The sequence below is a fragment of the Podarcis tiliguerta genome (assembly GCF_965153285.1).
Source record: "Podarcis tiliguerta genome assembly, chromosome: 12".
NCBI lineage: Eukaryota > Metazoa > Chordata > Lepidosauria > Squamata > Lacertidae > Podarcis > Podarcis tiliguerta.
The window spans coordinates 55,601,816-55,614,549 of record NC_139545.1 but is presented as its reverse complement, the minus strand read 5'-3'; the positions used below and the strand labels follow the sequence as shown (position 1 = coordinate 55,614,549).

At 46.7% G+C, this 12,734-nt stretch overlaps 1 protein-coding gene across 1 annotated transcript in view; it reads right to left on the bottom strand.

The window, feature by feature from the left end:
- NBEAL2 (neurobeachin like 2) overlaps positions 1-12,734 on the bottom strand; it is a 209,981-nt gene that overhangs the window by 104,310 nt on the left and 92,937 nt on the right. The window contains exons 5-7 of the mRNA XM_083405874.1: positions 11,909-12,033; positions 7,120-7,202; positions 1,152-1,237 (exon numbers count right to left, since the gene is read on the bottom strand). Coding sequence (XP_083262000.1) covers positions 1,152-1,237; positions 7,120-7,202; positions 11,909-12,033 — 294 coding nt within the window. The remainder of the gene's footprint in view (positions 1-1,151; positions 1,238-7,119; positions 7,203-11,908; positions 12,034-12,734) is intronic.

Below are 12,734 nucleotides of genomic sequence, written 5' to 3'. Positions count from 1 at the left end.
TCGTGGCCGACTCTGGGGTTGCGGCGCTCATCTCGCTTTATTGGCCGAGGGAGCCGGCGTACAGCTTCCGGGTCGTGTGGCCAGCGTGACTAAGCCGCTTCTGGCGAACCAGAGCAGCGCACGGAAACGCCGTTTATCTTCCTGCCGGAGTGGTACCTATTTATCTCCTTGCACTTTGAGGTGCTTTCGAACTGCTGGGTTGGCAGGAGCAAGCAACAGGAGCTCACACCATTGTGGGGATTTGAACCGCCAACCTTCTGATCAGCAAGTCCTAGGCTCTGTGGTTTAACCCACAGCGCCACCCGTGTCCCTTTTAATAAGCAAACCAGAGGTTAAACTAGCCCCTTTCCAGCCCCGGGAGGGTGGGCTCGGGGAGCATTCGCCCGAGACATAGTTTGGAAAGCTCCGTGCCAAACAATGGGCAACGTGAAAATACAGTCAAGAGGATACAGCATATTTTATCATTATTGTATCTCTATGGAAAGAAAGCAGGGGAATTAAGATTGACGTTTTTGTTGGCTCCACCCTGCGCTCAATGTATTGGCAATTATTGTGGTATTTTCTTTTCCAAATATGTAGTATTTGTTTAAACCTCAGAAAGCTCCAGAATGCCACAAACCCAGAAGTAAGTGTTCCGGTTTGCGAAAGTTCTTTGGAATCCGAATGCCCGACGTGGCTTATGTGGCTTCCTATTGGCTGTAGGGTTGCTCAGGAGTCACGGGCAGGAGGCTATTGCCCAGTTGTTTTAAAAAACTCTGTATGTTTCACAGGGTGCAAAAGAAGGGGTTTGCACCTTGCCTGGCTGAGAAACCACGCGCCTTGCGCCCCTCCTGGGCAACACCTGCCCACCCGTGATTCCCAAGCATCCCCCGATCTGTCAAAACAAAGTGAGAAGGGGGCAGGAGATCTGTACCGCCGGACGTCCCCGGTTCCCCATCGGCAGTGGCGGCGGCAGCAAGCAGCTCCTGAAGCCAGCCAGAGCCAACTGCGCTACCAGGCTGGCTCCGGGCTGCTGAGGCTACCGCTGCTTCGTTTCCGGGGACAGATTTGCAAATCCGGGGACGTCTGGTAGCCCTAGCATAACTGCACCACCAGCAGAGGGTCTCTGCTTCCTGGGCAGAGCTTGAAATTTCACAGAGAGGAAAGCTTGCCTTGGCTCCGGAGACGATGGCGCCGAAGAGATGGATCAACCGCACCTGAAGGAGCTCGGGAAGCTGCTTGCCCTCTTGGAAGCACTCTAGCGAAGGAGGCAAGAGAGAAAGACGTTTTGGATGGGGAAGAAATACATGGGGAAACAAAAAGGAACAGCTCCGAGCAGTGCTCGGTTTGTAACACAGAACACAAGTGCTTGCTCTCATTTTGGAAAGAGAACCTGTAGACCTGAAGGAGTGTCTCCACCCCCATCGTTCAACCCAGACACTGAGGTCCAGCTCCGAGGGCCTTCTGGCAGTTCCCTCATTGCAAGAAGCAAAGCTACAGGGAACCAGGCAGAGGGCCTTCTCGGTGGTGGTGCCTGCCCTGTGGAACGCCCTCCCTTCAGATGTGAAGGAAATAAGTAGCTATCCTATCTTTAAAAGACATCTGAAGACAGCCCTGTTCAGGGAAGTATTTAATATTTAAGGCTGTATTGTTTTTACTACTTGATTGGGAGCTGCCCAGAGTGGCTGGGAAAACTCAGCCAGGTGGGCGGGGTATAAATAATAAATTGTTGTTGTTGTTGTTGTTGGTGTTACCATCCATATTCTGCAAATAAAAAGTTAAGTTATTTTGATACTATACTGTGTGGAAGACAGTGATGGTATAGTGGGCCCAGGATTTAGGGGGAAAGATTATGATGAGCCAATGGGAACGACTGTGGAAAAGAGATATCAAATTTACGGCATGCTATAATTTAAGAGAGAATGTAATGAAAATGCAATACAGATGGTACCTGACCCCGGTCAGACTGGCAAAAATGTATAAAAACTGTGGTGATGTCTGTTGGAGATGCAACAACAGGGCAGGAACCTTTCTACATATGTGATGGGAGTGCAAAGAGATAGTGGGATTCTGGGAAAATATCTATAGCAAACTGAAAAAGATCTTTAGATTTTCATTTGGGGAAAAAACCAGAATCCTTTCTCCTAGGTATCATGTCAGAGGAAATAAAAGGAACGGTCAGACCAATATTTATGTATGCATCTACAGCAGCAAGGTTATCGATTGCCAAAAATTGGAAAAGCAGCAGCGTCCCAACTAAAACAGACTGGCTATCTAAAATGATGGAATACTTCCATATTGCCGAACTAACAGGGAGGATAAGAGGAGATATGGTACAAAAAGTGAATAAGGAGTGGGCTATCTTTAAGGAATACATCAAAATTTATGTGGGAAAAGGTAGAATTTCTGACAGATATTGAGTGAATCCAGAGAATGATTAGAGTGAAAGGAGAGTAAAGTCAAGATATACGAAGAGATGGAAGAGATAATGTTAATGTCACAGAACTGCAGAGCTGGAAGAGATCCCTTGGGTCATCTAGTCCATGGGTAGGCAACCTAAGGCCCAGGGGCCAGATCCGGTCCAATTGCCTTCTAAATCCGGCCCGCGGATGGTCCGGGAATCAGCATGTTTTTACATGAGTAGAATGTGTCCTTTTATTTAAAATGCATCTCTGGGTTATTTGTGGGGCATAGGAATTCGTTCACTATTTTTTCCAAAATATAGTCCGGCCCCCTGCAAGGTCTGAGGGGCAGTGGGCCGGCCCCCTGCTGAAAAAGTTTGCTGACCCCTGATCTAGTCCAACGCCCTGCAATGCAGGATCGATCCCCGACAGGCTGAGAAAGACCTCTAGGCTGAAGCGCATGAAAGCTGTTGGCAGTCAACAGAGGCTTAGCTAGAAAGATGCACCCATGGCCTGATCTGGTATAAGGCAACTTGCTACCTTCTTGGACCAAGCGGGGTTAAGGGTTGGTCATGCTCAGTCAGGGACAGCATGAGACTCTTAATTTCAGGGTTGTGGGTTCGAGTCTCGGGTTGGGCAAGAGATTCCTGCATTGCAGGGGGTTGGACTGGATGACCCCGGGGGTTCCTTCCAACTCTATGGTTCTGTAACCACACGGCTGCACCCAAAACGACCCAAATAGCTCAGAGAAATCCCCCACTGGCAGCCAAAGCCAGTCGATGTGAGTGCCTTGCAGTTTGGAGGCACCTGGCAAGGGAAAAAACCCCCCCTGAAAACTCCTAGGGAGTTTTTTATAGATACAAAATATAAAAACCCAGAAATCTGCCAACAGTTTCTGCAAATCCATTCCCCTGAACTAATTTGATGCTTTTTGAAGAAGAGTCTCTTGACAAACCAGCGGCACAGACCTTCCTTCTCACGGAGATCAGCCCAGCATTTATTGACTGTGATCCCTTCAGCAGCCCAGAGGATAAATAAAAAGCAACAAAGGAGATAAATTAAATTTAGATCGGCGGGGAAGGGGAGAGATAATGGCACTTTAAACGCCTGGAATTGGTGGGTGGGGGGATTGCATCTCCCTTGCTTTTTAAAAAAATAAAAATAAATAGTTACTCATAAATAAACTTATTTTTCTTTCAGTTTGCATAGATGCAAACCTTAAAGCTGACATGTGAATCTAATACATGTCTTGGCAGGAGAAAAGGCTGACCATGCAAACTGGTGGGGATTTCTGGTCTCCCAGGGTAGAAGAAAGTCACTTAATGCAGATTAATTGCTCTTTAATCACGCGTAAAAAAAATTGGCAGGCGTAAGAGGGTTGCCCTCAGCACTCTGGAAAACAGGCTGACTGGGAGAGAGGCGATTGGGAATGTCGTTTGCAGGCAGAAGGGGCTGTTGACTCGGAACCCGTTTATTTTTGAGCAAAAGGGGTGTTTAAAGCACTAAAAATGTCCCGGAACAGAGCCATCGTCAGATGTCTTTTTAAAAATCACATCGCTGTTTATCTGCATTGGCCTCCCCACTTTCTGCAAGGTTTTCATTCGTGGATTTTGCAGTGTGCAGCTGGCACAGAGGAGAGACTGGAAACAGTCTTGAGCAGGGATAGGCAAACTGAGGCCCGGGGGTCGGATCTGGACCAATCGCCTTCTAAATCCGGCCCGCGGACGGTCCGGGAATCAGCGTGTTTTTACATGAGTAGAATGTGTCCTTTTATTTAAAATGCACCTCTGGGTTTTTTGTGGGGCCTGCCTGGTGTTTTTAGATGAGTAGAATGTGTGCTTTTTATTTAAAATGCATCTCTGGGTTATTTGTGGGGCATAGGAATTCGTTCATTTTCTTTCCCCAAATTTTTTTTATTGGTTTTCCAAGTTTAAAACAAACACATCAACAGACATAATTTGGGGGGGGGGGGACATCAAAAAATAGAAAAAACAAGCAAACAAACAAACATATATTCTAACTGTAGAAATTCCATTTTTGGTTACATTGTTAGGTGACTTCCTTGAGTCCCCCTGGCTGAGTTTCCATATAAATCATTGTAGCAGTTTGCCAAAACTCATTTCACAAAAAATTTGCATAGTCCTATTAACATCTTTCTTTCTTTTCATATTGACTTTCATCCATATATTTAAATTCTAGGCCTATTTGGTACTCGCAAATAATTCTATTTAAGTTATCTTAGCATATTTAACTAAATATTCTTTAAATTTCATCCATTCTTCTTGGTGCTCCTCCTCCTTCTAGTGGGGAATAGGAATTTGTTCATTCCCGCCCCCCAAAAATATATATAGTCTGGCCCCCCACAAGGTCTGAGGGGCAGTGGACCGGCCCCCTGCTGAAAAAGTTTGCTGACCCCTGGTCTTGAGTCTTATGAGATGTGAGTCTCACCTCTTCTGTGAGCTCACTTGGGGGGCCCTCTGTCTCTCTCTCCCACATACACACTGTTAAGTTGCAGGCGAACATATCAGACGACACAGCGATTCTCCAAACAGCTCTTGTTTATTCACAGGCCAGGGCAGAACTGAAGGGTTCAGTCAGCCTGCTAGAGCTCCAGTACAATGTAACTGTAACCATTTTCTAAAACTATCCAATCACTGAACGTCACTTCCGATCCCTTATTTGCATATCTACAGTATCCCCCTGCTGGCCCAGGGTGAGAACTTCAGTACATAACACACACACTGCGTCTACCTTGCAGGAAAGTTGTAGGGAAGACTAATCTACCTTACAAACTCTTTGTCATGACCTGAACATTGACACACAAGGCAAACACTAAATTTTATTTTGTGGCATTACAGTATAGTGGCCACTTGGGTTGCGAATGTGATCCGTACGGGATTCACATTCACAACCCGCATCTACGCATGCGTGGGTTGCAATTCGGGGCTTCTGCACACGCGCAAAGTATGATTTAGCGCTTCTGCGCATGCGCGACCGCCGAAACCCCGAAGTAACCTGTTCCGGTACTTCCAGGTTTCGGCAGACCGTAACCCGAAAAAACGCAACCTGAAGCGGCTGTAACCCGAGGTATGACTACAGTGGTGCCTCGCAAGACAAAAAGAATCCGTTCCATGCGTCTCTTCGTCTAGCGGTTTTTTCGTCTTGCGAAGCAAGCCCATTAGCGGATTAGCGCTATTAGCGGTTTAGCGGCTATTAAAGGCTTAAGGGATTAGTGGATTAGCTGCTAAAAGGCTATTAGCAGCTTAGTGCCTTAGAAAAAGGGGGTGGGGAGCGAAAAAAACCCCAGGAATCGCAAGACATTTTCGTCTTGCGAAGCAAGCCCATAGGGAAATTCGTCCTGCGAAGCACCTCCAAAACGGAAAACCCTTTCGTCTAGCGGGTTTTCCGTCTTGCGAGGCATTCGTCTTGCGGGGCACCACTGTATACACAAGTGATCATGAAGCTCAATTCCCCTTAAGAGTTGCTTCCTGTGCAAACAACACACAGCCTCCATCACACTCTTGTGAACAGTGAATAGTGTGAATTTTGTTCCTCGTATGAACCAGCAACTTTGATCTCTTATTTCACACATTTCCCCCCTGATTTTGTTAAGCGCAGGAAGAGCGGGGGAGGTAAACGGGGCAACCAAAGCTGCATCGCCCAATCCCTGGAAAGCTTAGTTAGCCTGTCTTCTGAAATTTCCATCGCCCATGAAGACTAGGAACTTGCTCAGCAGTGGCTGTTTTTAAATGAATGCGGAAAACCTGATGAAAGGGATTTCATGAAAGCTCTGCTTTCTTGGCTTGTGTGTATGTGTGCAACAAATCAATTTATAAGCTGTCCTGATAAAACCGGCACTCGTGGTTTGTTTCCTGGTCAGCACAGAACGCAAAAAGCCAACTTCCGGTTAGTTTCTTTCCTGGCACGACAGAACTCGGAATGAGTGGATCAGGAAAACTTCGGTGCTGCAAACACCTGGATCGGTTGTGTTAAGGTGAGTTGTGCATGGACAGCGGGACAGGCGGTGAACAGGGAAACAGTGGTGCCTTGGTTCTCAAACGCTTTAGTTCTCAAACACCTTGGTTCTCAAACTCCGAAAACCCAAAAGTAAGTGTTCCAGTTTTTTAATGTTTTTCGGAAGCCGAACGTCCGAAGCGGCTGTCAGCTATTGTTTCTGGGGCACCTGCACCAATCAGAAGCTGTGCCTTGGTTTTTGAACGTTTCGAAAGTCAAACGGACTTCCCAAACCGATTAACTTTGGTGCTTTTGTTTCTGCTACTTTGCGATTTTGTCTTTGAGGCTTTTTCCGTTAATTTGTTTTTGTGGCTGTGTGGAACCCAGTTCCACTACCGACTGATTGTGTGACTGCAGAAATGGACAAAAGCCCCCCATCCAAACAATGACTATCATCTGCGCAGGTAAGAAAAATATATTAATTTTGATCATCTACAATACTGTCTTATTTATTTTATAGTACAGTCCATTGATTATTGCTTTCATTTTATGGATCAATGGTCTCGTTAGACAGCAAAATCCATGTTAAATTGCTATTTTTAAAAGTCTGGAACAGATTAACCCGTTTTGCATTACTTTCCATGGGAAAGCATGCCTTGGTTTTGGAACAGACTTCCGGAATGGATTAAGCTTGAGAACCAAGGTACCACTGTACTGCCATTCTGGAGTGGAAAAACCCAGGAAGGCCGCGAGGGTGGAGAGAGAGCAAAACTGAAGTATTTACCTTGGAAAAACGAGTTGAACTCCTGAGGCAACACAGCTGGCGCAAACTTGTATTTGCTCTTCTCTTTCATGCTGACGATCTCCCTAGGAGAGGCGAGAAATGCAGAGGGGCGTGAGAAAGGTTTTGTAGACGAAGGAGGCAGCTTTCACACAGGGTGGTACAACACAACACAAGCACAAACGCCGGCGAGAAGCGTTCCCCTAGTTAGGACTCCCTGGTTCTGAATGGGGCAACTGTGCCCCTGAAGGACCAGGTGCGCAGCCTGGGAGTCATTTTGGACTCACAGCTGTCCATGGAGGCGCAGGTTAATTCTGTGTTCAGGGCAGCTGTCTGCCAGCTCCATCTGGTGTGCAGGATGAGACCCTTCCTACCCGCAGACTGTCTCGCCAGAGTGGTGCATGCTCTGGTTATCTCCCGCTTGGACTACTGCAATGCGCTCTACGTGGGGCTACCTTTGAAGGTGACCTGGAAACTACAACTAATCCTAGACTGGTGACTGGGAGCAGCCGCCAAGACTATATAACACCGGTCTTGAAAGATCTACATTGGCTCCCAGTACGTTTCTGTGCACAAAGTATTGGTGCTGACCTTTAAAGCCCTAAATGGCCTCGGTCCTGTATACCTGAAGGAGCGTCTCCACCTCCATCGTTCTGCCCGGACACGGAGGTCCGGTGCCGAGGGCCTTCTGGCGGTTCCCTCGCTGCGAGAAGCCAAGTTATTTTGATGTGCTTTCGAATTGCTAGGTTGGCAGGAGCAGGGATCAAGTGACGGGAGCTCACCCCGTTGCGGGGATTCGAACCACCAACCTTCTGATCGGCAAGCCCAAGAAGCTCAGTGGTTTAACCCACAGCGCCACCCGCATTAGGAATGCCCAGAGTGGCTAGGAAAACCCAGCCAGATGAGTAGGGTATAAATAATAAATTATTATTATTATTATTATTATTATTATTATTATTATTATTATTACTACTACTACTATTATTATTATACCGTACGGGGATCGAACCTGCAACCTTGGCGTTATCGGCGCTGTGCTCTTGCCAACTCAGCTGGGTGAAGGCGAACCAGAGCACGCTGCTGTTTGTGCCCACCCTGTGATTGACCTGTCTCCTTGACAGATCCTTGACACTTGGTTCCCTACCGGCTGGTTTCCTAAATGGAAATGCCAGCAGCTGAACCCAGGAGCTCCCGCGTGAAAATGGCTGAGCTGCCACGGACTTCCAGCCCCGTCCCCAGTCGCAACCCCGACTCTCATCGTTCCACGCGTCTGTAATCACCCTGCACAGGAATGGATTTTGGCAGCCGGCCCAAAAACCCGAGCCCACGAATCGTGGCAGCCGCTCTCCTGCTGCCGGCCGCAAGCAAGCACTTCATTGATTTCCCAGTAAAATTAAGTGCACTTGATTAATGGAAGGTATAAACAAACCGAAGCTTTTGTTTTAACAGCCCTGCTTGGCATTCTCTGCTTGCCCCAAGGGACATGGGCATTTTCAGATCTCAAGAGCGCCTTCAAACCGTAAACACTGAAATGCCTTTCTCCGGCTTCGTGGCAAGACCCCAGCGAAATGCAAACTGCATTATCAGCCAAGAAACTCAACCGCCTGGCAGCCTCCATTGGGAAGCATTTAATTTAATTTTTAATTTGTTCACTGCCTTTCTATATCACACGAGGCAGTTTACAAGCCGACGAAACAACAAGGATCACACACACCTTATAACTATCCGATCAAATACAAAAAAAAAGGCCTAACAGAAACATAACTTTAAAATGCAGTGGTACCTCGCAAGACGAATGCCTCGGAAGACGAAAAACTCGCAAGACGAAAGAGTTTTTCGTTTTCTGAGTTGCTTCGCAAGACGGATTTCCCTATGGGCTTGCTTCGCAAGACGAAACGTCTTGCGCCTTTTTTTTAAACCCGCCAATGCATTCCTATGGGAAACCGTCAATACACAGTGGTGCTTCGCAAGACGAAAAAACTCGCAGAACGAATTAATTTCGTCTTGCGAGGCACCACTTTAAACAACTTATTTCAAATACAGTGGACACTCAGGTTGTGAACATGATCTGTGCAGGAAGCATGTTTGCAACCTGCAGCGGCGCATCTGCACATGCGCAAAGCGCAATTTAGTGCTTCTGTGCATGCACGACCGCCGAAACCCAGAAGTAACCCATTCCAGTACTTCCGGCTTTCAACGGTCCGCAACCCAAAAAAACACAACCTGAAGCGTCTGTAACCTGAGGTATGACTGTAAAGGTAAAGGTAAAGGTACCCCTGCCCGTATGGGCCAGTCTTGACAGACTCTAGGGTTGTGCGCCCATCTCACTCTAGAGGCCGGGAGCCAGCGCTGTCCGCAGACACTTCCGGGTCACGTGGCCAGCGTGACGAAGCTGCCCCAGCGAACCGGCACCAGAGCAGCACACGGAACGCTGTTTACCTTCCCGCTAGAAAGTGGTACCTATTTATCTACTTGCACTTAATTGTGCTTTCGAACTGCTAGGTGGGCAGGAGCTGGAACCGAACGACGGGAGCTCACCCCGCCACGGGGATTCGAACCGCCAACCATACGATCGGCAAGTCCTAGGCCCTGAGGTTTTACCCACAGCGCCACCCGCGTCCCGACTGTAAAGTAACCCTCAATAATCCATCAGAATGTAACGGTGCACAATGAAATTAAATACCAGCAAACAATCATTAACAGAAAGTCAATTGCGAGAAATAAATACTAAACTAATAGCAATAAAAACAGCAGCGAGTCACAAGGCGTAAAATACCACACGCACAGAGAACAATGTAAGAGGGTCAAACAGAGAAACAAAGGCACACAACTTATAAAATTGTTGTTTTTTAAAATCCCGGAACTTCTCTTCTCTCGGTTTGGCAGCTGAGCAGCACCAGACCCCCAAGTGATAACCCCAAGGTTGCAGCTATCACCAGATCCTGGTTTAATGACTGAGCTGTCTGCCGGTGCCCAGAGCCTCCTTCCTGACATGCAAGGTCTAAACCCAAAGCAGGGAACCGTCGGCCCTCCAGGTGATGTGGAACTACAACTCCCATCAGCCCTAGCAGGCATGGCTAGTGCTCAGGGATGATGGGAGTTGTAGTTCAGCAGAATCAGCCTGCATAGCTCAGTCGGCTAGAGTGTGGTGCCGGTAACGCGGGGTGGATAAAAATCAATGATTTATTTTTTTTAATGGTTTTTTTTTAAATTTAAATTGGATTTTTAAAACAAAGTGCATTTGGGGGGAAAATCTTTCTAAAGATAGTTTTCTATTTAAGTTACATTCTAGTCCAAAGGCTACTCATCAGGAAACAAGGATTTGTTTTAAGTTTTTCATGTGTGCCAAAACTCAGTCTAAGTTTTTTTTAAAATTGTTTTTAAACACATATAACCACATCAGTAGGGACGCGGGTGGCGCTGTGGGTTAAACCACAGAGCCTAGGACTTGCCGATCAGAAGGTCGGCGGTTTGAATCCCTGTGACGGGGTGAGCTCTCGTTGCTCGGTCCCTGCTCCTGCCAACCTAGCAGTTCTAAAGCACACCAGTGCAAGTAGATAAATAGGTACCACTTGGGTGGGAAGGTAAAGGGTGTTTCCGTGCGCTGCTCTGGTTCACCAGAAGCAGTTTAGTCATGCTGGCCAAATGACCCGGAAGCTGTACGCTGGCTCCCTCGGCCAGTAAAGTGAGATGAGCGCTGCAACCCCAGAGTCGGCCACGACTGGACTGAATGGTCAGGGGTCCCTTTACCTTTACCTTTAACCACATCAGTTAACAAACATGGATACATATGCTATAATGTGGTGTGTTTTTTTAGTTAAGTAAATTGTTTAAATTGTTATTAAGGCAAGGATTATTTTTCTCCTTCCAATCAAGTACAGCCGAAAAGCTGTCCAAATATAAACAGTTAACTATGATTCTATGATTCTAACTTACTGAACCTCACCATAATTTCATAATTATGTGTCTGTGTATTTCTAATAGTATAACCAAATCAGTAATTTTTGATGTAACTGTAAAAACTACTCTGGGAGTTTATTATTCCAAAAATGAAACCTTTCCTCTGGTTGTGAATATTACGATGATATCAGCAAGAATGAGCCTTTCTGTAAGAAAACGATTTAAATCGCTGGCTAGTGATTTAAACCGTGATTTAAATCGATTTAATGTAAATCAAATCCACTCTGCTTGCCTTCTATCACTGTGCCATTGAGAGCGTGCTCACTTACGGCTTATGTGTGTGGTACGGAAGCTGTGTGGTACCCAGGACAGGATGGGGTTGTGCAGGGTTGTTAAGGCAGCAGAGAGCATTGTTGGCTGCCCACTCTCCACCTTAGAGCAGATTTATGCCACAAGGTGCCATAGGAAGGCACTGGACATAGTAAAAGATCCATCGCATCCTGGTCACTGTCTCTTCGAGCTCTTGCCGTCGGGACGGAGATACAGGACGATGAAGACAAGAACGAGCCGTCTTAAGAACAGCTTCTTCTCCAGAGCGATCTCGGCCCTGAATGGGAAGCCCGGACTTTGAAAGTCATCTAATCTCCCTTGCTGTATTATACTGTATTGTTTAATTAGTGTTTTTATGGAGCAGTCAAGTAATTTCGTTGTCCCCGAAGGGGGCAATGACAATAAAGATATTATTATATTATGTAATCATGCCAAGGTTGCAGGTTCGATTCGGGTATTCCTGCATTTCACGGGGTTGGACTAGATGACTCTGGGTTTCCCTTCAAACTCTTATGATTCTATGATCCAGTGGATCACCACACCGGTTGTACAACGCACTCACCCGCTCAGCTGCCTCCTCCACGTCTGGTAGGGATCAAATAGGCATTCATAGAGGTGCAACACGTAGAGAGTTACGTTCTCCAGTTGACTCCGGTAACGCAAATTCTGTCCCTGGGCGTTCTTGAGCTGGCAAGGACACAAGCGGCTCGGTTAATCTGCAGATTGCGAGGTTCCCCCCCCTTCATTTCTTGTTCTCAAGAAAGCTTTTTCTCCAACCCAACAGCTAGCCGAAATACATTCATGTCATTAAGCGTGCTTTTGAAGATGTGAAAAGAGCCCTGGGCACTCATTCAATTCATCTGATAAGAAGGCTACAAGAGCCACGAGAGGAAAGGAAAAAAGACCGGGCGGGGCGGAGGAAAACGAGCGTGCGACTTGAGTACTTAACCAGAGGTACCACTGTATTGTAATGTGTTTTCTTTCGTGTGCTTTTTCTTTTTTCTATGTTACATTTGTTATAATTGTGGAAAACTTAATATATTTTTTTTTGTGGAAAAATAGAGAGATGCATACGTGTTGCTCCTGTACAGTGGTACCTCGGGTTAAGTACTTAATCTGTTCTGGAGGTCCATTCTTAACCTGAAACTGTTCTTAACCTGAAGCACCACTTTAGCTAATGGGGCCTCCTGCTGCCGCCGGAGCACGATTTCTGTTCTCATCCTGAAGCAAAGTTCTTAACCCGAGGTACTATTTCCGGGTTAGCGGAGTCTGTAACCTGAAGCGTATGTAACCTGAAGCATATTTAACCCAAGGTACCACTGTATACAACTGAAAGCAAGCCCTGTCTCTTCCCCATGATCAAATCCATCATTCTTCCCCTTAAGGAC